At 46.3% G+C, this 19,969-nt stretch overlaps 1 protein-coding gene across 3 annotated transcripts; it reads left to right on the top strand.

Annotated features, from left to right (window-relative positions):
- Window positions 1–7,851: 7,851 nt before the first annotated feature.
- Window positions 7,852–16,922, top strand: RNASE1 (ribonuclease A family member 1, pancreatic). 3 transcript variants are annotated; one of them, XM_019808549.2, is made up of 2 exons: window positions 7,852–8,141; window positions 16,226–16,922. In XM_019808549.2, exon 2 carries the CDS (start codon window positions 16,251–16,253, stop codon window positions 16,704–16,706), a length of 456 nt encoding a protein of 151 aa, XP_019664108.1. In that variant the 5' UTR covers window positions 7,852–8,141; window positions 16,226–16,250; the 3' UTR covers window positions 16,707–16,922. The 3 variants fall into 3 exon arrangements, with proteins under 3 accessions (XP_019664108.1, XP_011233838.1, XP_019664109.1); XM_011235536.2 differs by lacking the exon at window positions 7,852–8,141 and adding an exon at window positions 15,176–15,280; XM_019808550.2 differs by lacking the exon at window positions 7,852–8,141 and adding an exon at window positions 15,450–15,627.
- Window positions 16,923–19,969: the final 3,047 nt, after the last annotated feature.

The following is a 19,969-nucleotide window of genomic DNA, read 5'->3' as shown; positions in this document are numbered from 1 at the left end:
GGTCCATGCTCAGAAATGTCTGATGGACGGATGGCGGGACATGTTTACATCTGACCCAGCACACCACGTTTGCTAAACATCCCTTAGTACGTAAATCAGAATATTCTACTAATTATATGTGGTCCTACTTTCTCTTCTGTATCTCAGTGATCTTCCGTCTGGGTTTTCTGTTTTAAATGTTAGTTGTCCTCTAGGACTGGCAGCATGATCAGAATCCTAGAGATTCCAATCTCTCACCAGTGCTCTCCCGCCGAGGGCTGGCTCCTGTTTTCCAGACCCTCCAGCTGTTGGCAGGAACCTTCCTTCCACGGGCTATTCACGGCAAACATCACCATGCTTCCCACCTGACTGATAGTACTGGCGATGCTTGAAACCTCCGGGAGTGCCTGCCCTCCTATTGAGCCGGTTCTTCTAGAATTCTGACATCAGAAATCTGAATACAACGGGGCTTTTACTTTGGCTTCTGGTCATTCTCCTTGGGAAACAGCTCTTTAGACAGTTCAGTATATCCTGATAAGAACCGGATGCTTCTTTTACTCAGTGGCCCATCTCAGGGGTTTCCGAGTGGGGACATGATTAAGGGGAAGTTGGAAAACACATTTGCGAGTATCTGAGGTTCCTCATTTGTCCTCTGAAAACTGGTGGCGTGCTGGAATACTGGGCTCTACCGCACACTAATGCATAGCTACTGGGGTTCAGAAGGCTTTAGAAAAGCTCTTTAGGGGCGCCTGGGTGGCGCAGTCGTTGAGTGTCTGACTTCAGCTCAGGGCGTGATCCTGGCCTTGTAGGATCGAGCCCCACATCAGGCTCCTCTGCTATGAGCCTGCTTCTTCCTCTCCCACTCCCCCTGCTTGTGTTCCCCCTCTCGCTGGCTGTCTCTATCTCTGTTAAATAAATAAATAAAATCTTAAAAAAAAAAGTAGAGTTTNCCCACTCCCCCTGCTTGTGTTCCCCCTCTCGCTGGCTGTCTCTATCTCTGTTAAATAAATAAATAAAATCTTTAAAAAAAAAGTAGAGTTTAAAAAAAAAAAAGCTCTTTAAACGGTCAGCGGGACCACCCGGGGGAGTTACAACAGAACCATAGCACCTATGTGGTTTGCGTTTTCCTTCCCCTGCAACGTGAGTTTCAAAGGTCTTTAATGCCCTGTTATCTTAGCAGATTAGTACTGTGGGAAAAGAAGATTTCAGCAGGTGCCCTCGGGGGAGAGAGAAGGGTCAAGTAAGTTTACTGATTCAGATTAGTTAATAGTTACAGGTTAAGGCTTTAAAAAGAATAATTAAAATGAGCCCTAAGGCCGTTCTGATGAAGTAAAAGTAAATAAGGCCTTTTCTCCCTTGGACTTTCTTCTCCTTTTTGTTCTCCTGATAATGACTTTTAAGGATCACTAATCTCTTAAGTCTTGGAGGAGCCGTAAAGTAGCAGGAACACCAGCAGTCCTGGATCTTCTGTTGAGCAGAAGGCGTAGTTCTACGTATGAAGGAAAGTTGGAAAACTGCGCTTATTGTCGTTGGTTGTAAGATATTTACAATACATGTTGGAACATGAAAAGCTCTGTTATAAATTCGATCTAACTTTATTTTGTTCTTTGTACCCAGCCGTTTAAGCCTGGAACCCCTTTGCCTCGTGATTCCTGATAAACTTTGGGAAGGGCTCTTGACTTATTTCATGACCCCCTTTGGGTCCTGGGATTCTTTATCTTCCCATATTTGCTCTTCAGTAGCCGTAATCTTGGTGTGACACCAGGCAGGGAAGTGAACAGTAGGAAGGGCACACAGTTCTGAACAGAATTTTTAGTGCCAATCAGTTTACAGGAGCCTCGTTATAGAGAAGCTTTCAATTGCCGAAGGAAAGGTCACTCCATTTACCTTGACGCCCCAAGGGCCCACAAAAGCAACACAAAGAAATTCCTCTAGTCCTCCTTCTCCAGGATAAGCATGAAAGCTTATTTGCACTGCTCTCTGTTCTTCTTCTGAGAGGTGGATTGCTGGAATAAGGGGAATAGTCTAAACTGAGAGGGGCTTGTGAACGAGGTTGCAGAATGAGGTTAGCCCATGGGAAATTTTGTGATTCCTTTCTTCCTTGATGTACCTCCATTCTCTGATCCCAGGGAGCATTCTGGGGCCAGAGAGCCTCTTCTTAAGGTTCCAGAGCTTTATGGGTGTCCACATGCAGGGAGGACAAAGGGATGGCTTTCTCTGAACAGTGGAACTTGATTCATAAAAATTGTGAATAAGATTTTATTTAGAATGTTGATTCGTTCCTTAGAAACTGATAATTTGAAACATAATTCTAATTTAGTAAAGTCTTAAACATATTTATTATTAGAGATAGAAAAGAATCCTTTCCTTGAAAAATTCTTCCAGGTTTAATCAGATCAAGTTTGAGGCCTGTGAACTCTGCCCTAGGTTTCCATTTACCCCTGTCTCCTTTTCTCTCCGACATGAACTGCCACAGAGCCCAGCGTGGATGGGAAATCCATTTGGCATTTTGGGAAGTGTCTTCATAACAAAGGAAAAACAAAGACCTAAAGGAAACGTAGCAAACACAAAGGTAGTAACCATGGCAGACAGCATAGCCCACGCATCCTGAGGTCCCTGCGTGTCAGCCACCAGGCAAAAGAGGCAACTTCTTAGGCACTGGACCCAGGGGTCCTTCTTTGAACCAAAGGAAAGGCAACCGCCCACAGATATCCACTCCTATTCTTCCTTTTAGCATGTCTCTTCCAAGGAAAGTTCTAGAATAAGGTGCTTGTCCCAGATCCAGTCTTAGGTGAGGAGTGGGTGTATAATCCTCACTTTTCCTGTTGGAGTTACTATGTCTTCCTTTCCTTCGGGACAAATAAAAGATAAGGGTATTTCCTTACGGCAGACTAATATTCCATTGTACATCTGTACACCACATCTTCTGTTTCCATTCATCAGTTGATGCACATTTGGGCTGCTTCTATAATTTGGCTATTGTAAACAATGCTGCCGAAAATATCGAGGTGCATGTATCCCTTTGAATTAGTGTTTGTGTTTTTTGGATAAATACCCGGTAGTGAGATTACTGGATGGTAGGGTGGTTCTATTTTTAAGTGTTTGAGGAAGCTCCGGACTGTTTTCCACAAGGGCTGCACCAGTTTGCATTCCCACCAACAGTGCAAGCGGGTTCCTTTTTCTCCACATCCTTGCCAACACTCGTTGTGTCTTGTGTTTTTGATTTTAGCCATTCTGATGGGTGTGAGGGGATAGCTCCTTATGGTTTTGACCTGCATTGCACTGATGGCAAGTGATGATAAGCATCTCTCCATATGTCTCTTACCAGCTGTGTGTCTTCTGTGGAGAAATGTCTGTTCATGTCTTTTGCCCATTTTATAATGGGATTATTTGTTTTTTGGGTGTCGCGTTGTAGAAGTTCTTGATATACTTTGGACACTAACCCTGTATCAGACATGTCACTTGCAACTATCTTCTCCCATTTAGTAGGTTGCTGTTTAGTTTTATCGTTGGTTTCCTTCACTGTGCAGAAGCTTTTTCTTTTGATGTCGTCCCAATAGTGTTTTTTTGCTTTTACTCCCCTTATCTCAGGAGACCTATCTAGAAATATGTTGCTATAGCTGATGTCAAATAGATTACTGCCTGTGCTCTCTTCTAGGATTTTTATGGTTTCGGGTCTCACATTTAGGTCCTTAATCCATTTGGGTTTGTCTTTGTTTTTAGTAAAAGAAAGTGGTCCTGTTTCATTCTATGGCACGCCGCCATTCAGTTTTCCCAACCATTTGTTGAAGGGACTGCCTTTTTGCCCTTGGATATTCTTTCCTGCCTTGTTGAAGATTAATTGACCATATCGTTGTGGGTTTATTTCTGGGTTTTCTGTTCTGTTCCATGGATCTCTGTGTCTATTTTTGTGCCAGTACCATACTGTTTTGATTCCTACAGCCCTGTAATATAACTTGAAGTCTGAAATTGTGATGCCTCCAGTTTTGTTTTGCTTTTTCAAGATGACTTTGGTTCTTTTGTGGTTTCATACAAACTTGGGCTTGTTTGTTCTAGTTCTATGAAAAATGAAAGGCCCTATTTCTTGACACATGTATTCTAGTGGACGCAGAGAATATTAAACAAATAACAAGATAAAGAATGCAGATTTTAATAAGAGCTCTGAAAGAAAAAGTAAGGTGATCTAATAGAAGACCTGGGTAGACAGAACGTTTGAAATGTTGAAATCCTAACCCCCGTATGATGGTATTCGGAGGTCAAGCCCTTGAGAGGTGACTAGGTCATGAGGTTGGAGCCCTCAGGAGTGGGAATGTGCCCTTATGAAAGAGCTCGCCCAGGACTCCGTGCCCTGCCACCACACTAGGACACAGCAGGAAGAGAGCCATCTACAAACCAGGAGATGGGTTATCAGCAGACACCAGATCTGATGGTGCCTTGATCTTGGACGTTCCAGGCCCCTAAACTGTGAGAAATAGACGTGTGTTGTTTATAAGCCATCCAGTATATGGAAGCTTGCTGTAGCATCCTGAACAAAGACGAGGACTGCAGACAGGGTGGTCGGGGAAGAACTCTGATGAGGGGATATTTAAATGGAAACTTGTTGGATGAAGAGACAGTCATATAAAAAACATTTCAGGCAGAAAAAACAGCAAGTGCAAAAACCCTGAGGCAGGCAAAAGCTTGGCATCTACTCTGTCCCTGAAGAGGCTGGTGTGGCTGGGGAGAGGTGAGGGGATATGAGATGATGGTGAAGAGGTGGAAAGAGAAGAAATATGGGGTGTCTGGGTGGCTCAGCCATTAAGCATCTGCCTTTGCCTCAGGTCATGATCCCAGGGTTCTGGGATCGAGCCCCACATCAGGCTTCCTGCTCAGCGGGAAGCCTGCTTCTCCCTCTCACACTCCCCTTGCTTGTGTTCCCTCTTTCACTGCCTCTCTCTCTGTCAAATAAATAAATAAAATCTTGGAAAAGAAAAAGAAAGAAAGAGAAGAAATAAAATACCTCATAGAAGGTACCCAGTTGAGGAGTCAGCAGCTCTTGGATTTCTTGTCATAGAGATGGCATGGCCTCAGGAAAATGGGAAAAGGAAAGCCCAGATTTCCTTTTTTTTTTTTTTTAAAGATTTTATTTATTCATTTTAGAGAAAGAGAGAGAGTGAGTGGGAGCAGGGGAAGGGGTGGGGCAGAGGGAGAGGGAGAGAGAATCTCAAGTAGAGCCCATGTTGAGCCTGGAGCCCAACATGGGGCTCCATCTCATGACCCTGAGATTGTGACCTCAGCCAAAATCAAGAGTCGAGGGTTTTACTGACTAAGCCACCCAGGTACCCCAGGAAAGCCCAGATTTCTTAAAGGAAAAGACGGCATTGACTGTAGACTCTCATTTGAAGGACATTTGGATCAGCTCACCACATGGAGTTATATGAGATCCAACCCGAGGGCCAACAGTCAACTCCCAGGTCAACAATCTCCCTCCACTGTGACCCTGAGAGTGAGGCCAGTGCATCTGCGAGGTTCTGAGGTCCCCTTGCATAGGACAGAAGGATGTAATGAGCCTCAGTACTAGACAGGAGTTCAGTGATGCTTTCCCCGGAGGAGCCCTGCTAATCGTTCCGCCATGGGCAGCAGCAAGTAGGAGCAGTAGGCGTTGAAATGACAGCGGCGGTGGCAACAAGAAACTATGTTAAGTAATGACAAATTCTGTACGGATGTTAACTTACCGTAAATACTGAGAAAAGAGAACAATTAATTGTATTCAAAATGTAAACACAGAGATTTAGAACCATTATTATGAAGTGGTAGAGAAGGCTGGGAGATGCCGCACTGGCTTATGAAAGATAAATGTGGGCTCTCCCTCCATTGGTTCTCTCTATATGGTTTTCTTGCTGCCAAAAGAAGTGGAACATTGGGCTGGTCTTTGAAAGAATCCGCGTTCCCACCACTGATGGAATAAAGATCTTCTCTCTGATTGTCCCCTCCTTTCTCAGTGGCCTAATTGCCTCCTTTATTGGCATCATCTATCATGGTCTGGTCAGCCTGCCCACAAAGAGTGCACACAGCCTATCCTATCCAGGCACAAGGCCACTGTGTGCAGCCTGTCCAAGGGCCTGACAGCTTGTTCTCAGGAGGCTTTCATGGAACCTGATCAATGCTGTGGTCTGTCCACACATTCTTGATGAAGATCAAGGCTTCCTTCTCGTCTCTCTGCTTTTGGCAAATCCTGAAACTGCACCTGCCCCACTCTAGGTCCTGCTGTGTAGAGCAATGGCTTTAATCTCCTGAGGCCACTCACTCCACCTCCCTGTCATACTCATTGGAGCGGTAGGGATGGTGTAGGTTAGGGCTTGTGGCTGTCACACCGAGGGCCTGGAAGCAGCCTGCAGAAGCCGTTCCTGCGTCACATATGCTCTCTCAGCTGTGTGCTTCCCCCTAGTGCGGGTTCCAGCCTAGTGTCAGGTGTCACAGTTAGTTGCCACGTCTCTCTAACCACCTTTAATCTGTAACATTTCCACAGTCTCCGTGTCTTAGGTCTTCAAAATTTTTGAAGAAATCAGCATCTCTTTTTAATTTTCCTTCTAAATAGACATCACTTTTTTTTAAAGATTTTATTTATTTATTCGACAGAGATAGAGATAGCTAGCGAGAGAGGGAACACAGGCAGGGGGAGTGGGAGAGGAAGAAGCAGGCTCACAGTGGAGGAGCCTGATGTGGGGCTCGATCCCAGAACGCCGGGATCACGCCCTGAGCCGAAGGCAGACACTTAACCGCTGTGCCACCCAGGCGCCCCTAGACATCACTTTTTTAAGAACAGTTTTAGATTCACAATAAAAATGAGCAGAAAGCACAGACTTCTCATATACCCTCTGCCCCCAGGCCCCCCACGCACAGCCTCCCCCACTATCAACACCCTACCCTAGAGCAGTGCATTTGTTACAACTGACGGACCTACACTGGCACACACCAAAGTCCACAGAATCCATTAGGGTTCACTCTTGGGGCTGTATGTATGTACGTAACTCGTTTTTTTTTTTCTCTTGTTAGTCTATCTTTTGTCAGTTTAATTTGCAGGTTCCAGTCACTGAATCTAAGAGAGTAGAGGAAAAAGTTTCTTCGCCCCCTCTGTTTCCCCTGCCCATTCCCTAATCACATGTCCAGGGTGAGCCCCTGCTCTCCACAACATTAACCCTTGTGCTCACTTGCCCAGTCTTGTAATACATCTAACATAATTTGAGAATTTCTTTGCCCATACCGCCATAATGAACAAGGCTACTCAAAACGTTTAGGATGTGTTTGCAGTTTTTCCCTTATCTCTACTCAACCCTGCTGAAGACTGATGTTTTATAGCTACGCCATAAAATCAGAGATAATAAAGGTATTGTTGTTTAGTAAGTGTGTTGCACAGCGAGGTGTAACCAACACCATGGTGATAGGCCTAGGTTAGAGTGTGGCCCTGGGGCTCCGATTCAGGCCTATGCTTTTTTTCACTACATGGTGTTCCACAAAGTCACAAATGAAGTTAAGTGGGCGTAGAGTCAGGAGCAGAAAGTGTTTTTAAGACTGAGATGATCACGTGCAGATAAGCAGGCACGTGTATTTGGCCATCCCAGAGACAGCCCTCTTTTCTTTCCTCAGACTAGTCAGCAGACATGATGAGCTGATTACAAGAAGCATCCCCTCAAGGGGCTGGAAGGTCAGTGAAAGTTCAGGACAAACCCCAGACCTGCCGGCCTTCCTCCCCACACCCACTCTAAATACTTTTCATTGGAAGAGAGTATTTTCCGAGACTTGAACAATCAGCAAGTGCTCAGAAATGTTCAACAAAAACTACATTGTTCACCGAGAACTTCGGTCAATGATGCTTTCATTCTTCGGCTGTAATTCCAGTCACCCGAGCTTGCTGACCAAGTGCCAGCTCCGAAATGCTATCTGCAATGGTCCGTTTTGCTGAGGCCCGGTGTATCTGGGACTATTTGAAGCTGTCTGGAGGCAACTTCCCCCAGGAGCCCAACAGGAATCAAGGGCCCTTGAGAGGGAGTCCTGGAGATAAGGCAAGACGGGGGACTGTGGATAGGACACCATCTGTTCTGGATCTGCTCCCCTCCTCCTTCGGGCCACTCTGCTGTCTACCACACAGAAGGGAGTAGCCAAAGGCAACCTTTAGGTGCAAGGTAAGCAGCATTGTTTAGACACCTCTTCCTCCAGCCTTCCTTCACTCCCTTTGCTTCCTGTTGACAAATTTATCTGTCCCATTTTTCCCCTGGGAGACTCAAGCACACCCATGGCTCCCACCATCGCCCCTGTGGAGTTATGCTCCGTTGTACGTGGTTATCCCAAGGCTGTCTCAGAGACACTGCTCTGAATGTCTCAGTGCCTGCTGCTAGTTACCCCAATGTAAATCTCAGGGTGTCCACAAGGATGCCCCCCCCACATCTGCCAGCATTTTCCTGATACGCCCATTCCGTTCTCGCTGCTCTCTGATTCTCTATAAAGATAGAATTTAGGGCGCCTGGGTGGGTCCGTTGTTAAGTGTCTGCCTTTGGCTCAGGTCATGATCCCAGGTGAGCCCCACATCCCCTTCTCCCTCTCCCTCTGATGCTCCCCCGCTTATGCTCTCTTTGTGTCAAATAAATAAATAAATAAAATCGTTTAAAAAAATAAAGAGAATTTAGAGATCGTCAGTCTATCCCTCTCTCCCAATCAGAACCTGCCATCACTGTCACCTCTACTAAATCAGTATTAAAACTGAACTCTTAATTTTGACTCTTGAAGAAACAATATTGTTAGTGGTAATAAAAATAATATTACAGGGGTGCCTGGGTGGCACAGCGGTTAAGCGTCTGCCTTCGTCTCAGGGCGTGATCCCGGCATTATGGGATCGAGCCCCACATCAGGCTCCTCCGTTATGAGCCTGCTTCTTCCTCTCCCACCCCCTGCTTGTGTTCCCTCTCTCACTGGCTGTCTCTATCTCTGTCAAATAAATAAATAAAATCTTTAAAAAAAATAATATTACAATTCTCTTAGGGCTCCCTATGTGCTTTGAATAGGGTAACCATATAATTACTGTCTGAATTGGGACACTTTTGAGAGTGAAGAGGGACATTATTATTTATTATGCTGAGAGACCGGGCACAAATAGCGATGGTCCTGGGCAAACAGGGGTGTATGTATGGTTTCATAGCTACGAACCAGTTTCTCTCTATTACCTCACATGACGAGGACTAAGGGAGCTCTCTGTGTCTCTCTTGTAAGGGAACTAATCCCATCCATGAGGGCTCCACCCTCATGACCTAATCACCTCCTGAAGGCCTCACCTCCAAATACCATCCCATTGAGACTTAGGTTGTAATATACACATTTGGGGTGGGGGCAGGGAAACAAATATTCAGTCTATAGCATCTTAAAATAAGGTACTTTAATTATTCCTACTTTACAGATAAGGAAAAAAAATTACACAAGTTGATACACTCCTGATCTTTAAAATCGTAATGCAGGGTTTTGCGTATTCATCTGCACTCATCCAGAAAAATGCCAGTCAGTGTTGCAGGAATAATTTAAAGGTGAACTGATTGCACACCCCTGTCCAAATAGACTCCAAAACCTATGCATTTCAATTCTCTTTTGTTATTGCTTTGCCAATCGTCCAGCCTGTGTGTTTTATAGATGATGAAACTGAGGTCCAGAGAGGTGAAATAATTTTCCTGAACACAGCATCCCAGTCATGAAGCTGCAACTAATACATACGGTCTCTTCACTCTAGTGGCTCTATTCAAATTCTCAAGAGCAGTTTATGGAGACGATCATCACATTGTATGTGCATAAAGCAATGACAGCTGTGCTGTATGTCAAACTACTTGGGAAAATTTTTGAGAGATTCCCATCACATTTTAATCTGTGTAATGAAGATAAATACTGCAACCGTGATTTAATGTATAGGAAACGAGGCCCCTCAGTAATGGGTCACAGACTCATTCTACACTGGATAACTGTCCCCATGACCTAGAGGACAACAGAAATGATGCAGACCTTCTCAGAACCCTATTTTATTTTATTCTATTTTTTTAAAGATTTTATTTATTTATTTATTTATTTGACAGAGATAGACAGCCAGCGAGAGAGGGAACACAAGCAGGGGGAGCGGGAGGGGATGAAGCAGGCTCCCAGCGGAGGAGCCTGATGAGGGACTTGATCCCAGGACTCTGGGATCATGCCCTGAGCCGAAGGCAGATGCTTAACCACTGTGCCACCCAGGCGGCCCTCTCAGAACCCTATTTTAAACAGAGGCTTGAGGCAAACACGACTCAAGTCCCACTCCTAGGAGAAAATTCCATTGCCGGAAGGGACATTCTTCTGCTGCTCATATTCTTAGTCAACTTTGCTGTTTCTCAGCTGCATCCTTTTCCTTGTCTGCTACCTACCTCCCCCTTTCCACCCTCCTCACAGACGAGATTGCCTCCTTTCCTTTACCCATCTCTCCCCATTCCTGGGGCTATGCTCTATCTCTTGCTGTGTTTTCTGTACTGACTCTATCCTCAAGATGTGCACACCCTCGTGTCAGCCTCTCCCCAGGCACCCCCATCACGCTAGTGCACAGATTCGCTCCATCTCCTCATTGTCAGTCTCCTTTTTAACTCCATTTCTTTGTCTCTGACTTTCTCTTCAACTTCCTGGAATAAGGGTGCTCTGAGAGTACTCCAGCAAGTGCTCCATTGGTCTTCTGATTATTATATCTCACCATCTAATAAAATATTTCCTTCTTAAACATTTTTAAAAATTGTAAGGTATATATATGTATATATATACACCTTATATATGTATATATAAATGATACATTATATATATAAATACACACATAATGTGTGTGTGTATATATATATGCTGTCTATATATGCACATAGAGAGAGAAAGAATGGGAAAGTGCTAATTTTTTCCCTTTATCAATCTTGTCTTTTAACTGGACCATTTAGTCCTTTTATATAATGTAATTATTCATTTTTATCTTCCTCATTAAATATCTACTATCTTATTTTGCCTTTTCTATTTGTCTCATTTGTCTGGCATTTCTATTTCCTCTCCTTTCTTCCCTTCTTTTGGGTTAGTGGTATATTAGTCTGTCATTCTGCGACAGCCATTAAAGCTGTTCCCAAATAGTTCTCTTGTTCCAGGCACCTAGAAGGATCCTATTTCTCTGTCCCTCGTACTTAAATGTGACCATGAGGCTTTCTCTGGTCAATGAAGTGTGAATAGAAGTGACAAGTGCCCCTTCTAGCAGAAGGCTTTAGAGCTGTCCTGTGGGGTGCTGTGGTTTTTTTTTTCCTTAGGATTTATTTATGAACTTAGGGAGAGAGTGTGGGTGGAAGGCAGAGGGGAAGGGAGAGAGAGACAATCCCAAGCAGGCTCCATGCTCAGCCTGGAGCCCAACTTGGGGCTTGATCTCACGACCGAGATCGTGACCTGAGCCAAAACCAAGAGCGGGCTGCTTCAGTGACTGAGCCACCTGGGCATCCCAGTGCCGTTGTCTTTCCTCTGCCTCTGCGATTATGACAGTGTGTGTCAGGATGAAGCCTGTGTCAGTCTGTTTTTCCAAGTGACTACCGTGGGCAGAGCCGCTTGGCTGGACCAGGACAGACATGTAGCAGAAATGAGAAAGGGACTTGAAACTCCTGAAATTTTGAGTTTGTTTGCTACTGCAGCACAACCTAGATTACCCTAAGTGATCCACAGTCTGCTTATTCTCTCTGCTAGTTTGCAGCTCACACCCTCTGTTCTTTTCATTGTTTACCTTAGAAATTCTCAAATGCATAGTAAACATAGAAAAGTCTAATCAATATCTTTTAGTCAACTCTTGAACACTTGGCAATTCACATCATTTCCAAATTATGTTCCTGATATATATTTTAATTTTATTTTCTTAATTCAATAAGACATTATTGTGTTATATAGTGAAAACATTTTTTATTTGCCATTTTATTTATTTTTATTTATTTTTTATTTATTGTCATCTTTCTTTTCATTATTCCTTCCTGAATTTCAGACTTCCATTGAGTAGCTTTTCTCTCTAACCTGAAATCCATGCTCAGAGACTTTTTTAGTGGAGGGCTGCTATAGTGGAGTTTAAACTCCATTAGGTTTTGTTTTATTTTATTGTTTTGCCTGCAAATGCCTTATTTTACCTTCATTTTCAAGTGACAGGGTGAATAATTCTAGGTCTGTGTGTTGAGAAATCAGAGCTAGTGTATTCAATTAAGATTATGACCTGCCCGAAGAGGAGACACGAGCCATTCCCACAGCCAGGTTACTTACTCCCTTAGCATTTCAGCTGCCACTTTGGGGAAGTGAAAAGCCCAGGGTGCAGTTTCAGAACATGGACACAGAAGCAAAGTCATAAGATTTGTTACTTACAGTTCCCAGAAATGGGGAGATGGAGAGTTGGGGGAAGAGGATGGATCAATGGCACAATGAACCAGGGGAAGGAGCAGTCCTTTGTCCCTGGCTGGGAGCAAGCAGGAGATAGAGAGCAAGGGAGCAAGCACCTATCCCTTAAAAGGTGGTTGGTGTGGAGGTTGCTAACTTTTCACCTTCTCAGCTAAAGTGGTTTTATTTTATTTTATTTTATTTTATTTTATTTTATTTTATTTTATTTTTGAGAGGTGGGAGGGAGGGGCAGAGGGAGAGGGACAGAGAATCTTAAGCAGACTTCCGGCTGAGCGAGGAACCTGATGCTGGGTTGGATCCCAAGACCCTGAGGTCATGACCTGAGCTGAAACCAAGAGCTGGATGCCTAACCGACTGAGCCACCCAGGCATCCCTCCGAGATTCTCTTACCTGAATAAAGGCAGAGTCTTCTGAGAGTGAAACTGCCCTAAATCCCCACTGGGGGAGTTTTACAGCCTGGAAGAAGACAGACCATTCACACCTGCATAAACAAACATTATCACAAACTGTCTTACTTCACACTTGTTCCCCTAAAAGCTCATTTATCTCTCCTAAAAACACAAAAACAAGACCCCATTTATTTCCTACAGAGCCCCTTTCCCTCGCTTCCTTCCCTTATGAAGTTAATATAGAAACCCTTACCTCTAGCTGTTCAGGGAGCCACTTTTTTTTTGCGCTCCAACACGAGCATATGAATAAACATTGTCTATTTTCTTGTTAATCTGTCTTTTTTTTTTTGTCAGTGACTTTGCAGGCTCTCTGACATGAACCTAAGGGGTTAGGTCCACTCCAGATGATGAGTGCTATGTAAGGACTAAGAGGCCAAACCTGGGTGCAAGGTAGGGTGTGGGACAAGTTATAACGGCATGTAAGTAAAAGCTTACACCATACCATCTTCCTCAGCCCCACTTTCACTTTCTGATTCGCACTTGTTAGCAAATAGGCTGACTTCACTCAAGATTTTTTGGATATCATGTGGCAACATAATAAAAACACTTCCCTTTAAAGAATTCTGTTCCTTCCCCTGAGGTCCCTCTCTTCTCTCCTCTTCCCCTCCTCAGGGTTTCAAAACTCTCTACTTTTTTCAGTTCAGGTTTTTCGCTAAACAAAATCCTGGGAAGTCCTTTACTTCACCCCTACTTTTTTAGGACGTCAAAGACGGCTCAGTGTCAATGCAAGAGATTCTCTGGGGAGGAGCTCAACCCCACCCTATGCGAGCCATCACTACAGCTAGCATTTATCACACTTTCCGGGGACCTCTCCAAGCCCTCTGCCCATCTTACCTTATTTTGTCCTCATAATAAATCTGAGACATACATATCATCATCCCCATTTCAGGGATGAGGAAACAGGAACAGGGAAGAAATTCAGTTCTGTAAGTTGCCCAGCTCCTCAGACGTTAAATCAGAATTTGGACTGAGACCATCTAAATCCAGAGCATGGAGGGAATTGTGATTATCCTCACTCCAGAAGAACTGAAATCGTCACCCAGCAAAGACAGGTCTCTTTCTAGGAGGTGTGACGTTGCATAAAATTTCTAGACATGACAGACTCCATCTTGAAGCTCCATTTCCCCTTCTAATGAACTTTTGAACTGGGCAAAAACACCTTTCAAACTGGGCCAGACATAGTAATTGTTTTACAAGCAGTTGTGTATAAAGTCAACGGGACACCTGGCATCTGGGTCATAAAACTGCCAGTGTGGCCTTCTGATGACAGATAATTAATTCATGCAGATCAGGAATCGTGTGGTGTGATAACACCAACACATCAGTCAATCCAAGTGTAAATCAGCAGGGCTCGATCTGTCAGGGCTTTGCCTCCCTGAGCCAGGTCAGGTTCTTGCCACCTCTCCATCTTTCTCCCTGACACCCCACTCTTCCTGTGCGGGAGGACACTTTTCTGGGCATTCTGGAATCTATGTTCCAAAAAATGCAATCCTGAGACTCCCCACTAAAGGCTTTTGTTCTGTTTCAGTTTGCCTCTGTTTCTTGGTCGACAGAGGGAATTCTGCTGTGAAAAAATACGGTGATCTCTATTTTTTCTCCGAAAGGGATTTGGGTGTTTTGTTTTGTTTTTTGTTTTTCAAGTAGGTTCCACACTTAACATGGGGCTCAACTCTGCAACCAGGAGATCAAGAGTCCCATACTCTAGTGACTGAGCCAGCCTGACATCCCTTGGGGGTTCTGTTTGGCTTTAGTTCCTCTCCTCAACTCTGATGCTCCAGGAGCGGTTGCCACGGCCGAGAACGGCCGCACACCTGCCACCCACACCCAGGAGAGCTGAAGTGGCCAGCATTGGGCGAGGTCACAAGTCTCTTCCACCTCCCTGCCTGGGAACTGTCCCCCCCAGACCCCAGATCCACGCGGCCGTCCAGCGGCAGGCAGCTGGAACTCACTCCCCTCCCCACAGAAGAGGTGCTGTGGGAATTCCAGCCGGGCTCTTGGGGAGAGAGAGGACCTCCCTTTCCCTGCTGTTCTGGTGATCACAAGTTTATGTATCCTTTGCAAACCACCAAGCACTATTTGGTGCAAATGGCCCCCTAAGATTATGAGGACTTTGCTGGGGTTCCGGCATCCGCACTGTAGTGGCTTTCTGTGCTGCTCCTTGTGAACCAGCAGACAGATGAGATTCACATGGTACGGTTCCTATAGGCCAAGACTCCCTTCCCAGCAGTCCTGAAAAAGAGCGGTGTGGATGATTCCTTACCATGTCTCTTCCTCACAAGGTCCTTGGTTCCCTCTAAAGTGAAACCAAGACGCTCCTCCCACCTATCTTTCCTTGGAAGCCAAGCCCCTTTGTAATCCGTATAAGAATCCAGGGATCACAGGCACTGGTCTTCTGCTCTGTCCTAGAGACCAAGCTAGAGACCCAGGTCAGTGGCTGAAGAGGTGGTCTCAGGGACTACTTCTGCTTATGCGTTGGATTGCAGGGACCAGGGTGGGTGAGGTTAGCACCTGAGAAAGCTTGGGCCAGGCCAATATGCGGATGGAGCGTGTGGGCTGCAGGGAACCAGTGGTGCTGGGGGAGGGAAGCATCGCTCTTGGGAATACAATGGCATCCCCTTATGATGCTGGTGTTAAGCACTGGGCTGTTTCCCTTGTGTTGGAGGACAATAGGCCTCTGTCTGTCACGATCCTGGAGGTCATGGTGATATTTTAGGGATGCAGTTCAGCTCGGGTTTATTCAAAAGGATTTTCTAATTAGCCCCCTGAGCATTGGGTATAAATGTATTGATTTTTCAAATGTATTTTATTTATTTATTTATTATTGTTCGATTGTTTTAAAGTTTTTTGTTTTTTTTTAAATTTATCTGACAGAGAGCGATAGAAAGCACAAGCAGGGGGAGCAGCAGAGGGAGAGGGAGAAGCAGGCTCCCCGCTGAGCAGGGAGCCTGATGCAGGGCTGGATCCCAGGACCCGGGGATGGTGACCTGAGCCCTAAGCCAGACACTTAACAGACTGAGCCAGCCAGGCGCCCCCCTCAAATGTATTTTAAATTTAAAAAATCTCTAGTACTGAGACACAGGACTGTAGGATTTTAGTTCACTGTCAAGGTCGCCCCCCAGAGGTGAAGACCACCTCTCTCTAGCTAGTGGGAGTTAAACGCTCTTAGAGAAGAGTGAGTGTGAGAGTCTTCGTACTTGGAAAGCTGTGCAGGAGGAGGGATATCTTTCCGCTGACCCAAAGGGAGACTGTGAGCCGGAGAGGCCACAGCTAGGAGCTGGAGAGGCCACAGCTAGGAGCCGGAGAGGCCACAGCTAGGAGCCGGGGTCCTTTCTAAGGCAATGCTTTTTCTCTTCTCTCCCTTTCCCGGCTAGGCTCTTCTGGAGGAGCGAGACCACCATGGCTCAGGAGAAGTTCTTCATCCTGTTCCCACTACTGGTCCTGGTGCTGCTGGCGCTGGGCTGTGTCCAGCCGTCTCTGGGCAAGGAGTCCCGGGCCAAGAAGTTCCAGCGGCAGCACATGGACTCGGACACCTCCATCGTCGGCTCCAGCTACTGCAACCAAATGATGAAGCGGCGGAACATGACGGCCGGGTGGTGCAAGCCGGTGAACACCTTTGTCCACGAGCCTCTGCCCGACGTCCAGGCCGTCTGCCTCCAGAAAAATGTCACCTGCAAGAACGGGCAGCCCGACTGCCACCAGAGCAGCTCCAGGATGCACATCACCGACTGCCGCCTGAAGCGTGGCTCCAAGTACCCGAAATGCGAGTATCAGACGGAGCAGAAGGAGAAATCCATCATCGTGGCCTGTGGGGGGAACCCGTATGTGCCGGTCCACTTCGACGCTTCCGTGTAGGTCTCCACCTGAGGCCAGATCAGTGAGATGCCCCAGTCCCCATGGTGGCCCCTGCTTCTCCCCTCTCCCTTCCTTGCTCCGAGGGAAACAACTCCAGTGAGGGCTCCTATCCAAAACACATGCTTCCCTGCCCAGGGCTCGCCCCGGCGTGGTTTGGGGGGCTAAGGTGGGCCCCGTGTGAACCACTTCACTGCTTCTTTCAATAAAACACAGTTGCAACCACCTGGATTTCCGGGGCTGTCGCCACCTTGGTACTGTCCGTGTGATTGCTTTCCTGCTGGGGGTAAGAACTGTAAACCTGGTTAGCTGTGGTAAGCACCGGGTAGAATCCTTCCATCGGAAAGTCAGAACCTCCAATTTGGGAGCCAGAGGAGACTGTAGAGATGATTAAATCGAAGGAGAATAAGTAGATTTTGGCTTATGTATCCACTTCAGTGGGAAGGGCCTGCTTAGAATGCTGTAGAAAAAATTCTAATGAGGGATGTTGTTGAACAGTAGCCTCTATCAAAAGCAAGACAGAGGTAAAGGTGTGTGTGCCACTTGCCATCCCTGACCTAATGCAATCCCACTTCTGTAGAGGAGCAGCCTGCATCTCAGAGAGGGTAAGTGACTTGCTCGTGGCTGCTGCTGGTTAGTGGCACAGCTGGGACTAGACCCTGGCTCTCCTGGCTTCCAGTCCTTGTTCTTTCTGCCACCAGAGTGGACTCAGGAGGACTATCCTGCAGTCTCCCTTTTCCTAAGTGCGGTGGAGGAGGGCACCTGGGTGGCTCAGGTGGTGAAGGGGCCTACTCTCGATGGCAGCTTAGGTCTCCATCTCAGGGTCTCAGGGTCATGAGTTCCAGCCCTGTGTTAGTCTCCACTGCAGGCATGGAGCTTACTTTGGAAAAAAAAAACAATAAACAAACAAACAAAACACCCCAAAGTGCTGTGGAAGGAGCGAGGGCTCTCTCCCTGCGCTCGCTGGTTGCTCTCTCTCAGGTTTCCAGGACACTGGGTCTGTGAGTGCTCCGTGTCTGGCCCCGCTTCTATACAGCCCTGGAAAATGCTTAGACTCTGTTTCTGTCATGACTTCATTATCTCATTGGACCCCCTGTTTACAGTTGGTTCTGGCTCCTAGAACTAGAGAAAGGCCCTGCTTCCAACCAGTCTGACCAGTTCTGTCATTGTCCTTATGTCCAACATTCATAAATGTTGGAAGAGACTGTGTTTCTCTTAAGTGAAGTGAACCTTTCGCTTCTGGAGAGGGGAGAAGGGCTTCGGGTGACGGGGGCCAGACATCCCTGCACTTCTGTGGTGATGGGGATCTCAGCCCTTACGAGCAGTGAGGATGGAGAAGGAAACTTGGAGTTTCTCGATAGGTGCCTTGAGCCACAATTTGTCTTAAGTTCATCTCACCCTTTTCCCAAACCCAAACCTCCTCATTTCCCTCCTGCTGGTGCTAAGAGAACACATTCCTGGAGCTTTTAAGAATACTCACTTGGAGTTTTGTTGCTTCTCTATCTGTACATTCACCAGCTCTGGCTTCTGACTCCCTGCACGTTCTGGGCCTGGGACTGCTGGGGGCTTCCGTCGGAGGAAGAAAGTGATAGTGGTCCAGACCAGCCGGTGGGGAAGGAAAGGGTCCTGGAGAGGGTCAGGCACAATTAAGGAGAGAAACACCTCAAATAGTCTGGTGACAAATTGGAGTTTTCTGTTCAGTGAGGAGACTATTGCTTCCTCACAAAGAAAGGAGTACTAACCCCTTCCAGGAAACTAATCCAGGCAGATTAATTTGAAATTTGAGGTGCTAACATATTAAGGTGAGTATCTGCTTGAAGGCAGAAATGGACATATCTAGTGATTCTTTTAAAAAGGATAATGCTAATTTCCAGAAAATTCTTCAAAACAAACAAGCTTCAGGAATTCTGCATTCTCGGTGGACAGGTAAGCCCATCTCCCTGTCCCAGCTTCTCCTTACTCCTACAGCTTCAAGTGTCCCCTCAAAATCATAGTGTCTTCGGCCTTGTGGATCGTCTCCTGCCTCTCTCAGGGGTAAATTCTTCCTTCAATCCTGCAGCCGTTAGCTCCCCCAGCTCTGTACTACCCCACGTCAGAACAGATCAGTCCGTCCACATCTAAAGGAGTCCTTCACTGAACAGAGTACCTGAGAATCACCCAAGTCCTTTCTTTTTTTATTTTATTATTTATTTATTTATTTATAATAACAATTTTTTATTATGTTAGTCGCCATACGGTACATCCTGGTTTCTGATGTAAAGTTCCATGATTCATTAGTTGTGTATAACACCCAGTGCACCATGCAATACGTGCCCTCCTTAATACCCATCACCAGCCTATCCCATTCCCCCACCCCCTCCCCTCTGAAGTCTTCAGTTTGTTTCTCATAGTCCATAGTCTCTCATGCTTCATTCCCCCTTCTGTTTACCCAAGTCCTCTCTTTCCAGTGCTGCCTCGTCAGCGTTTGCACTTGGAGCTCTCTATCTAACTGAAAGGAAAGGCCGCTCCCAACCCCCACTCTTGCCTTCTTAGACCCGTTCAGCCCTCGCAGAGCAAGTGGGAGCCCTGAGGGTGCTGTGTCCATCCGCCATGATGGAAAGCACCGCACTGTTGCTTTTGGGACTCGGGCATAAACGTGGGACGGCCCTCCACCCGCATGATTCACGCGTGGTTCATGATGGAGGGTCCTACACAGAAGGCACAGGATGAAAACGCACGTCCTGAGGATGAGACAGGGGCACACCTGGAAGCATCTCAGAACATCGCCGGAAGTCACTTCCTAGGGGACGAGTCGCATAATACCTCTGCAAATCCTTCGGCAAGCCCGCGAGCACGTTGGGTTGGTTCAGGGCTCACAGTAAGTGTGGACGGGAAGAGGTCTTCTCGCCCTCCTGCCTCCAAGCTTATCTCCATTCTCACTCCCTTGCTGTCGTCTTAATTAACAATAAAGAAGGAGTTGTTCATCTGAAGGCGCGGAGTGTCACTGGGTGCATTCTACTTAAGAGCAGGGTGACTGTCCTTTAAAGGTCCTCACTGCTATCTGTCATTCTCTAGTTTCTTCTAGCGACAAGTCTGGGGAGGGCCTACCCCTGGGGTCACTTCCCTTGCTTTTCCACTCTCCGTGAGTCTGCCGCCGGGTGGTGATGGGGCCAGGGCACCTGATTTAGCCCCAGCCTCACTACCAGCTCCCTGTGCCCCAAGGCAAGTCTACAGCCCCCTCTGGACCACAGTTTTCTTTCTTTCTTTCCTTCTTTCTTTTTTTTTTT

This window comes from Ailuropoda melanoleuca, chromosome 20 (genome assembly GCF_002007445.2).
Source record: "Ailuropoda melanoleuca isolate Jingjing chromosome 20, ASM200744v2, whole genome shotgun sequence".
NCBI classification, from domain to species: domain Eukaryota; kingdom Metazoa; phylum Chordata; class Mammalia; order Carnivora; family Ursidae; genus Ailuropoda; species Ailuropoda melanoleuca.
The sequence above is the reverse complement of the archived record's forward strand: the minus strand, read 5'-3'. Positions and strand labels throughout refer to the sequence as shown.